Source organism: Sinocyclocheilus grahami, unplaced genomic scaffold, assembly GCF_001515645.1.
Source record: "Sinocyclocheilus grahami isolate Dianchi unplaced genomic scaffold, SAMN03320097.WGS_v1.1 scaffold377.1, whole genome shotgun sequence".
Classification (NCBI taxonomy): Eukaryota; Metazoa; Chordata; class Actinopteri; order Cypriniformes; family Cyprinidae; genus Sinocyclocheilus; species Sinocyclocheilus grahami.
The window spans coordinates 16,162-27,254 of record NW_015505556.1 but is presented as its reverse complement, the minus strand read 5'-3'; the positions used below and the strand labels follow the sequence as shown (position 1 = coordinate 27,254).

Here is an 11,093-nt window from a genome sequence, read left to right as displayed (position 1 = left end):
GTTGAATGCTCAAGATCTCATACAATGTGAAATCATCATTACTAGACTTTCTGCAACCAGTAATTTTTTTCTCCTCCAGGACATGTGGCAGCATCAACACGAATAAATCAACAACTCATTAAAATTCTGCACTTGTATCCAGCTTTAATTTTCACATAGGATGCCAAATGAAACCAGAAAGGAGAAAGATTTCATATGTATGTTTTTATCTATTTTTAAAAACAAGCATGCTCACAGATCACTTGCACATAACTCTGATTTCAACTCGCAATTACAGTCTGAGCAAACACAGAACGGGCTTCAAAATCAAGCAGAAACTTCATATCGCAATACCAACACAATATCAACCATGGTATTCAAAATAGATTATGTATAAATAGCAGCTAATAATAAAGCTCGCTAGGCTCACAAATTGGAAGTGTCTTCTTCGGCAACACCAAGTGAAGCATCAGCCTGCAGAAGAAAATCCACTCCTGGCACAGAAACAAGACTAAAAACCGCAGCAATCAACAATTGCGAAACATCATGCGAAAGAGACAAGCGTAGTCTAAGAACTCATAGGTTAAGTATTATACATTTGTTCTTTCGAATGTCTCTTTACATTGATGATATAAACCAAAAACATCAAAATATACACAGAAAATTTATAAACATATTTGTAGTAAGCATATTCCCGGTACATAAATGTCATATTCAACTGATCTTGAAAACAGTGCTTCAGTGCAGAGCTGCATTCTTCTCCAGAGCAACAACAAAACACTTGAGAGAGCAGTTAGACTTAATGGCGTACTAAAAAAAACAACACAGGGTTCACATTTCAACTGAAAATGACTGTCAAAGTCATGACAGCATCAGAAAATTATATTTATAATAGATAATCACATCGATGTTGAGTATTATATGTGTCTGCATAAATACGAGGCGTTAAAACACATAAAATAGCACTTGCTAAACAACAAAGTGCTTTGAGAATATGCTTCAGCTCCACCGCTTTCCTCCGGGAAAGATATGTTCTGTTTATAGATGATTTATGGTTACATCTATCTGCTTGCTTCAACAGAAACCGTCGGCTCTGTTCGGCGCGGAAGGTGTTTCTTGCGCTCCACATAAAAAGATGAATAACTACACCTGACAAATGGATGCCTGGCTTCGCTCATCTTCCACTAGGTTGCAAATGGGGTCTAAAAAGCTCAGACATACCTCTGGGCACACAGAACGGGTTCTGTTTATTTGGGCTGGAACAAACGGCAAGGCATTAGGTCTCCAAGTACTATGGAATTCATCCAGTGATGGCAAATGTTGGCTATGGAAAAACACAAGTGTGTCATGATGCTTCGGGCCTTATTGTTGGACAAAAGCATTTTAAATGGATCTTATGCCCCGTAGCATCCTGAATGTTTTAAGGGATAACTCTGTGCTTTAAAAGCAGGATGAGGCTTGTTTGTTTCTCATTCCACTGAGTTTGAAGACACAAAGTGGGTAAAAAAGTTTTGTGTTGAGAGAAGACACATCCTGGAGCTAAGGCTGCACAATTAATTAAATTCAAGTTGAAATTGTGGTATGGCCTTGTGTGATTAATAAAAGGCTGAGATTTTATTAAATATTTAGTTTGTAGTTTGAAAGTGAAGGAGCCCTACTGTTTTGTGTGTGTCTTTTTTTTTACTTGACTGGAGTTCACTTTTGGGTCAACTGAAAGAATTTGGTTCTTTTAAAGGAGACTTAAGTGTGACTGTATGTAACGTGACATAATGGAAGTACTGACACATATTTTCTACCGTATTGTGATGTATATCTGAATGAAACAGATTATCAAAAAAGAGAAAAGGGCGGGGACTTGGTTCTATTCATCAGTTGTTGATTAGATGAAAACAGAACAAAGGGGTGGGGCTTAAGCAGACTAAATGATTGTAGAAGTTTGTCATGTCACTGGAAGATCGAGTTTCACATTTTGATGAAAAATTATGAGGTAAAATAAATAAATAAATAAACATGCATGGATGAATCATTCACAATAAAATCAATGAGATACATTTAGAATGTCGATAGGATAAATTTCCATTTCAACAGTAATTATTTGGAAGCAGATTTTTTTTTTCTAGTATACTATGAGATTCAACTGGGTCTAATCTTGTTTTGGACCCCATTGACTTTCATTGTACGGAATGAGACTGAATGAAACATTCTTCAAAATATCTTATTTTGTGTTCCGCATAAGTAAGAAAGTCATAAAGGTTTGGAACAGCATGGGGGTGAGTGAACTTTCTCTTTAAGGAAAAGCCCAGTTTGAACTTATTGGAATACACTACATAATTTTTTCCCCAGATATTTGCTTTGACTTGCAGTCTGGAAGAATTAGCAATAGTTCCGTCGAAAGATGTCAAACATGTTTGATATTTTAAACTGATTTTAGAGCACACATTGCTTTCATTTGTCATGCATCTCCTATCAATGAGGCATATATTTCTGCATGTCTTCTTCAAAATGTCTTGAAAGTCTGGTGGTGTGTGATCCTCAGTTGTTCAGTGTATGATGCCTTTTTTCCCTCTGTAACCATTTGCAAAGTTGGCAAGTGTATGATGCCTGTTTTAAAATTATTTCAGATTTTAAAGGTTGTGTAGGTTATTTCAGCCTCAAGACTGATGGGTGCTGTTTCAGTGTCTATATTTCTAAGCTGCAGCAATATGAGATGCTAAATGTTTCTTCAAAATAATATGTTTTGTAACAAATCAGTCAGTCCTAGCTGAAGCTCTAGCACTAGGAGGCATGTGATGCTGGTGCTGACAGCCAAATGGTTCCACTTGTAAATTATGAGGAGAGAGTGGCTCCAGTCTTGCCACCTCCACTGAAGAGTGAGGATGACGCCTGTAAATACAAGTTTTGAATTCCAAGATCTGGCTTTAAAATTAACAACCGATCAACCCTGCCACTTCAATGAAATATATACAGTATGTAGTGGAGTGATCTATACAATGCTGTGATTTAACTCTGTGTCATTCTGTTCGGCTTCCCCCACAGTAGATTTGAATTCATTGGCGGCTAGCTGTGTCTGCTCTGTGTTGCTCATGTCAGCGATAATATCCTGAGCAGTATTATCGCTTTCCTCCATTATTTTCCCATTATCATTAATCTTGCTCATGTCCACGTTCTCCACTGTAGGCATCTCTTTGTCAACTGAGCTTTTCAATTCATCTATGTTGCAGTTTTCAACTGCGTTTTTCTTGATGCTTGGCTCAATCTCATTTTTTACACCATCACTAATTAGCTTGTCTATATTTTCTTTGTTGTTCTCCATGCATTTGTTTGGTTTCTGTTCAGGAGTGACTGAACCGATTTTCTTATGTGTGCCGTTGGTGTTGCTGCAAAGTCGGGGGTCCCTTCCAAGGCTGTATCCGCTCTGGATTATGGAGAGCGTCCGCTGGTGCACATCTTCCCTATGGCAGCGGTACAGCCCACGGAAGGCCGAGCGAAACTTCTGGGACATCAGGTTGTAAACGACAGGGTTGATTGCACTGTTGGCATAAATGCAGGTTCTGCAGAAGAGCAGGAACCAGGCATCCAGGTATGGCATGCTCACGAAGGAGTTAATGAGAACCAGGGTCCTGTATGGCATCCACAGCAGGGCGAAGAGCACAACCACCACTGCGAGCATCTTAGTGACCTAAAGAGGTGAGAAATGATAAAAGTGGCTCTTTGAGGTTTTCCCATATACTCACAATGGACTTAGGTTCAAAGCATTCTTAGTACCTTCTAATCGCTTCCATAAAGCTTCCATATGAATTCAGAACACTTCCTTTTAAGTATTTCTAACAATGACAGCAAGCATGTTCGTCGTGGTCACATATTGTTACTATTTTTTAACAAGTATTTCCTTTACAGATATGAATCTTGAATATTTTCTTTTAACAAGTCACAATGTTCATAAAACAACATAAAATCCTGACTTTTGAAAGGCTGTGTGCATTTTCAAACAGTGAAAGACAAAAAAAAATCATTTTCTTGTGCAGAAAAAGAAGGATGATAGCAGTGCTTCAGTCATTTCTGTTGTTTATTCTTAGTCTATTCTGTTTACACTAATGTTCAAAAGTAGAAAAACATTTATAATGTTCCAAAAGATTTCTATTTCAAATAAATGCTGCTTTTTTGTTTTTAACTTTCCATTCGCCAAAGGAAACTGAAAACAGTATAATAGAATGATTTCTGAAGGACCATGTGACACTGAAGACTGGAGTAATGACTAAAAATTCAGCTTTGCCATCACAGGTGTTTTTAAGTGTCAGAAAGAAAAGTATTTATATCTTTTTTAAATAAATAAACAAGCTACAACAAACAATTTATTAGGCTTTAGATTTAAATATAGGTCTAATACAGGGATCCTTAAATCTGGCCCACGAGATCCACTTTCCTGCAGAGTTTAGCTCTAACCCTAATCAAACACACCTGAGCATGCTAATCAATGTCTTCAGGATCATTAGAAAATCACAGGTAGCTGAGTTTGATCAGGGTTGGAGCTAAACTCTGCAGCGCATTGGACCTCCAGGGTAAGATTTGAGGAACCCTGGTCTAATAGCTTAAATTAGCTATAATGTAACTATAACTTCATGAAAACATGTCTACTGGAAAACTGTGGCTTACTGTGTTTTAATCATTATTTTCAACTCTTTAAAACATATGTGTTCAATACCATCATAAGTCACTTTAACAATTTTGAGGAAACATCATCTATGTTAGCTCGATAAACCATGCTTATATTAAAATCTGCAGAATTCACAACAGTGTTCAATACACCACAAAAAATAAATCAATAAAAATATTTATGCTTTCAAGGCATAAAACCACATGTACATGATCAATAAAAATAATATTTGTACTGACAATGCAGCACCTGTGTGTTTTTTTGTTAAAGGGGTCATATGATGCGATTTAAATTTTTCCTTTCTCTTTGGAGTGTTACAAGCTGATTGTGCATAGATAAGATCCCTGAAGTTGCAAAACTAAAGTCTCAAAACCAAAGAGATATTCTTTATCAAAGTTAAGACTCTGCCACACCCCCCTAAAACGGCTCGTTCTAACACGCCCCCACATATACATGTGGTTGCTGCAGGCATCACAATATGGTAAGGGACGTAACATTTCCATCACACGCTTGAGGAATTCGGCCAATCACAACGCACTGGATAGCTGGTCAATCAGAGCACACCTTGCTTTTCAGACCGATTAGCTTTGTAAAAATGGACGCGTTTCAGAAAGACAGGGCATAGAGGAGAAACAATAATGTACAGTATGTGGAAAATAATGTGTTTTTTTTTTTTTTACCTTAAACCGCATAAACACATTTCATTACACCAAATACACAAAATAATGTTCTTTTTAGCAGCATCATATGACCCCTTTAAAGCACATATATTTAGAAAAAAGACAAACAGGCTTCGACTGAGTGCTTTGAATTAAATTAAAACTCATCCTTGTCGGGAATCTCAAAGAAACAATTGCATTTTACATTATTGTTGCATTAAAACAAATGTAGAAGTGGGAGCAGAGAGAGAATGACAGTGAGAGACAACAAGACGAGACGCGCTCAAACATCTTCCATCAAACATCAGTCAAACATCATCTTTGCCTCCCCGGTGACTGTTAACAGGCAAACACTGCTGAACCCCTGTGAGAAGGGTGGAATATATCCACACCAGGTTTTGTCTGTCAAAGAAAACAAAGCAGTCTTCCCTAGTGTGCCCTCACTCATTTCAAGCGACAGATACATACTAAAATCCGTCCCATTAACATTCACAGGGACTCCTGTGGGGTTCAAGCGTATTCATTGTCTCACGCTAGAGATAGACAACCGGTGACGGAGACCTTCAATAATAATGACAAAATTGTCTGCACAACAAAGTATCTCATTGAAGCTGTGTGAGGCTGGGAGGAGCTCCTTTAATTAACAAAGCAGGAGATAATGACTGCATGACTGGCAGTGACAATTTGAATATGCATTTGAAATATCTGGTTATTGTGATTGCTTATCAATGGAAAACGAGGTCTTAACACAGCACAAACAATGCCGGCTGCTACTCATGATTAGGTTAAATAAAGGGGAGCCTCTACTGTAGTGATGACTTTATCAGATTCATAGGAGAGATAACTTCACTCAACCACTGCGGTGGCACAGGCATCTTGAATTGTATTGAACTTTATGAAATTTGCAGATGAAGTGATCAAAGAGCTGGAGGTGCACCTTAACCGTGGTACAAAAGCAGAAGAAAGGGAGCTGCTCTTATAACCTCAAAGAGCATAATCTCCAAGAGTATTAAGCATACTTGAGTGAACATCACAAATCATATTATGCAAATGTTCCACTCAAGTGGGGCACTCTTGAAGCTTCAAGATTTTGATCTGAGGCGAGCGCGAGCATCTCCGCACACGTGCACGTAAGGTCACTGAATGGTCTGAATTGTATGATATTATCCATTCTTATCTGTTTGACGCTCTGAATCTATCATTAAATTCATTAGATCTATATCACTAAACTATCGTTAAAGTCTCAGAACTAAAAGTATAAGTTTATCTGTCAGGGTTATTATAATTACCTAAAACTAATACTGTAAAAAAGTATTACATGAAAATATTTTTTTATTTATTTAAAAATCAAAAGACTATATAGACAAAAAGATTAATAAAAATGACAAAAACAATATGATTACAATTTTGACTAAAATGAAAATGGAAAATATAACACTAAAAACTAATTCAATACAAAAATATAAAATATAAAAATATTTTTAGAAAATAATAATAAAAGTATCTTAGTGATACTAAAATACCTGGGTAGTTGACAGTAATATTAGTGCTGTCAAAATTAGCTCATTAACGCAGACGATTACTTTTTTCAGTTTAACCTGTTAAGGCAGGGGCGGAGCCTAGGATTGGCCACCAATCAGGGTATCTTCCGTCCAATCAATTTTTGTTTTAATATTGAAATCTGAAAAATGAAAAACGGCACATATTTCGTTTTTCAATTATTCAAACAAAACGAAAAATCAAGAATCCGGCTTAATTTTTCGTTTTTACATTCAGGGATAGAAAACGAATAAACAACTTGAATATTGGATCTCTACATGTGGGCGGGAATGAAACGCCCCTCTCTGCTAATTGGTCAACCAAACATTACAACATAATAATAGTCCTAAAAAAACCTTAATAATAGTCCTCCGCTTCTATTGATTCTTAACATGTTTATTTCTACTACTACATTTTTCAGATTTCAATATTAAAACAAAAATTGATTGGACGGAAGATACCCTGATTGCCACCCTACTCATAACTGCTACTTCTGTCTCATTTTTCTTCACAAGAAGTGCATTTATTCAGTCGCAGAACGTCTTTATGAACACATCAAACCGGAGACGTTTCAGATGCACACTCCAGCTTCACTTCAGCGTCAGGCGCGAGTCAAACGAGCGCGGAGACAGTACTGTGCTCGGAGTGTGTGCTCTTCAATTGCACGCACAAAGGCGCCGGCGCGCGCTGTAGCCTGTATCCTTTCATATCAAATCGCAAAAGAAACTATGTGCATGCAATGTCAGCTCTTAAAGAAATAGCAGCCAAAACAAACTAATAACCAGCTGCTGTGATGTCTGTGTATTAAGAATAAAATAAAAAAGGAGGAAATCAATAACTTTTATAGCTTTAAGGATTCATCTGTATTTAGAATTAGAGTTTAAGAACTTTATTCAATTGCTGTATAGCCTAGCTAAATATGACATTTATTATAATGGGTTTATATGAAGATTGTTTTAAGTTCACTTAAATTAGAAGTTATTTTTAAAGTCTAATAAATGTTAAAATTGATAGCTCTTAATTATAATGTAATGTTGAATGGCTATAGTCAATGGTTAAATATTAGGGGGGAAATTATTTATAGGAAAATCAGTATTAATTGGTATCAGTGATACTGGCCTTCAGTCATAAAAAAGATGCCATTAAGCAAATATTAAAAATATACTGTCTTTATGTTGTTTGTACATTAATTTGAAGATTGAATGTGAAATTATTGCAATATAAAAGTATATTTAAAAACTTTAATGTTAGGTGGGATTAATCGCGATTCATTTAAAAAAAAAAGTGCAATTAATTCGTTAATTTTTTTAAACGATTGACAGCACTAATACATATATAGCAGCATTCACTGTCAACTGTGTGACTGTTTATCCATTTTCAATCAGGGAAAAGATCTTCTGAAATTCTTGGCCTTTGCATGACTTCATGCTTTTGTTTTCTCACTGCCTGCATCATATCTCTAATGTCTATGATCTATCACAGAGTCTATTATTCCAGAGTCACAACACAGCTGTGGCTGATGTAGTGACGGTAATGTAGACTCAAACAGTACCCTGATGGCCCCTAATGCCTCTCTTCTGATGAGATAGATCCTGATGATCTGATTTATGATGATATTTTGCCATTAGGTACACTTTTACATAACAAATAATGAGCTCAGATGTTTGGTCTGCATCCATATATGTGTTTATTTGCACAAATGAAGGTGTGCAGAGATATTATTGTGCTTTATACAGAACTCCAAACCAAAAATGACTACATTTAGAAAACATTTAGTATAAATTACTTCCATTTTGATGCTATCAGTAATAGACATTGGTAATGGTTCCAAAATGTCACCCAAACAGACTTTTTCTTATCCTAAAGTGCAGTTAGACCTCATTCACTACATAAAACTCTGCATCTTTAATTAAGCATTGTCATATAACAGCAAGTCAATAAATAGACTGGTAACAGTCATTTAGAATCAGACATAGCTGAAAAATGAATGCGGCTTCTGAGTGAGTAACTCTGATTCAAACCTCTGACTCGCAAGCAGATTCGAAGCTGTGAATTCTTTTGACTGAATCATCAAAATGAATCAGTGACTAGAAGTCATTTGTTCACAAATCGGACACCAAGGTCCGTGCTGTGTTAGTTGTTGCATGCAAGAAACATTGGCACACACTCTATGTGATGATAATTTAAAGTTTTACGACTGCCACCAAAGGCAGCTGAGTATCAATTATTGTATCTTTTCAAATTTTTTATGCAAAATTCTAGGCACTTGGTTTTTACAAATTAAGATGCAACCAAGTAAAATATAATATTAAATAAAAATATTAAATAAAAGATTGACTTATCTAAATATATGCCAATTAAATGTGTCAATAACTTTAAATAGGCTACTATTTTAATCTCCACCAGGAAAATATCGACACATTCTTCTCCTCACAAACTGACATTTAGAAGAGTGAAACATTATTCGCATAAAAAAAGAACTGACCTTTCAAAAAACAAATGTGAGATAATAATCATAAGGCACGGTACAGGAGGGAAGAACTGCCCTTCGTTTGCCCTCAACTGCAATCTCAGTGGATATCAAAATGTGGAATTAGGCCTAATTGTCTAAACACAAACGTTTGCGCACACACACACGCACCTGTTTCCGGGAAGAAAGCGCGCTCTTTGGGCGTCCCTGACGACCTGCTTTTCCGGTGTCTGCTGGTTCTTTGCAGCTCCTCCTGAGAGTGGGGGCGGTAATGGTACCTGAGTCTGGTGGGTGGGGCAGAGGATTCAGGTAAAGGATTCGGGCGATGAGACCGTAAAGAGCAATGGCCAGGAGCAGCGGGATCACGTAGAAGATGGTGAAGTCGATCAGGTAGATGGGCAGGTAGAGGTCTCGAGAGACGCGGTAGCCGCACTGAACACGACCGTCAGGGTTCACCTGGATGTCCACCAGGAACAGCCAGAGCATACAGTATACACAGGTGAAAGCCCACACCCCGGCAATGATGCGTTTGGCTCGGGATACCGTACAGACCGTTTGAGCCCTCATTGGGTGACATATAGCGATGTATCTGTGGAACCACGAGAAAATAATAATGTTTATTATTTAATTAAATATATTTAATATATTTATTTAAAGTATTTCTCACTTAGGAGTAGGGATGGGTATCGTTAAGATTTTAACGGTATTACTACTCTTATCGATACTGCTTATCGGTTCGGTACTTTATTAGGTTCGGTTCGGTATTCTTATCGGTACTTTTTGTTTTATATATATATATATATATATATGTCAAATTAAGAGCTGAGTTAACATTGCTTTATATTCTGAAATGTAAAATAAATATTTAATGAAATTAATATAAAACATCAATTTGTAAATGCACCAGTGTGCAGGCATTTTTAGTGTTTTATACATAAGATACAGTAAGAACATGAACAATGAAACAAAGTAAAACAAACTGACAAATACAATAAAACAAATATACAAATGAAATGAAATAAACAGTGCTGTCATTTTTCCATGAAGTTCTACTAACATTACTGTTCAGGTAAGTAAAAGACAAAAGAAATCTAAAAGTAATCAAATGTAAATGAACACTGCATAGTTTTCAGTGTATGTATTGATAGATTAATGCTTATTAAAGCTATAACGTTATTCAGATTAAGAGCAGATTTGCATTTTGATGGCCTAAGCGCCAGTCTGTCACTTTAAGACAATATATTGACACGCATCGGATTTTCTCCCAACTGATCTCCTCCACTTAATTAACCTAAACTGTGTTTAAGTAAATACTCTCCAAGCCGGCCATTTGGACATATTTAGTGTGTATTTGATCGTTTGGACATGCACATGAAGCTCAAGGTGTAATTTGTTTGTCTGTTTTGGAGTGCGCCGTGCGCACATATTTCAGCCTGAGGAACAGCGTCTCTTGTGCGGATTGTGCTTTCAACGTTTTACTATCAAACATGTCCCGCAATTTAGCAATAGTAAAGATGGCAGTTTACAACAATCACGGATTGAGCTGATTCTGACGTTAAGTTAAGTTTGGGTTTTAGGGACAGAGGTGGACAAAGTACACAACTCCATTACTTGAGTGAAAGTACAGATACTGCTGGTCAAATATTACTTCATTACAAGTAAAAGTTGTAAAGACAGATTTTTACTTAAGTAAAAGTACAGAAGTAGTTGCTTTTAAAAGTACTTAAGTACCAAAAGTAAATTTCCTTTTTTTGTGTCAATGCACTGTTTTATTATTGTTGTATATAATACT

At 36.4% G+C, this 11,093-nt stretch overlaps 1 protein-coding gene across 1 annotated transcript in view; it reads right to left on the bottom strand.

Moving 5' to 3' along the window:
• Positions 1 to 2,372: 2,372 nt before the first annotated feature.
• LOC107549620 (thyrotropin-releasing hormone receptor-like) overlaps positions 2,373 to 11,093 on the bottom strand; it is an 11,465-nt gene continuing 2,744 nt past the window's right edge. The window contains exons 2-3 of the mRNA XM_016230768.1: positions 9,473 to 9,890; positions 2,373 to 3,658 (exon numbers count right to left, since the gene is read on the bottom strand). Of these exons, the coding sequence (XP_016086254.1) occupies positions 2,963 to 3,658; positions 9,473 to 9,890 (1,114 nt within the window). The 3' untranslated portion in view covers positions 2,373 to 2,962. The remainder of the gene's footprint in view (positions 3,659 to 9,472; positions 9,891 to 11,093) is intronic.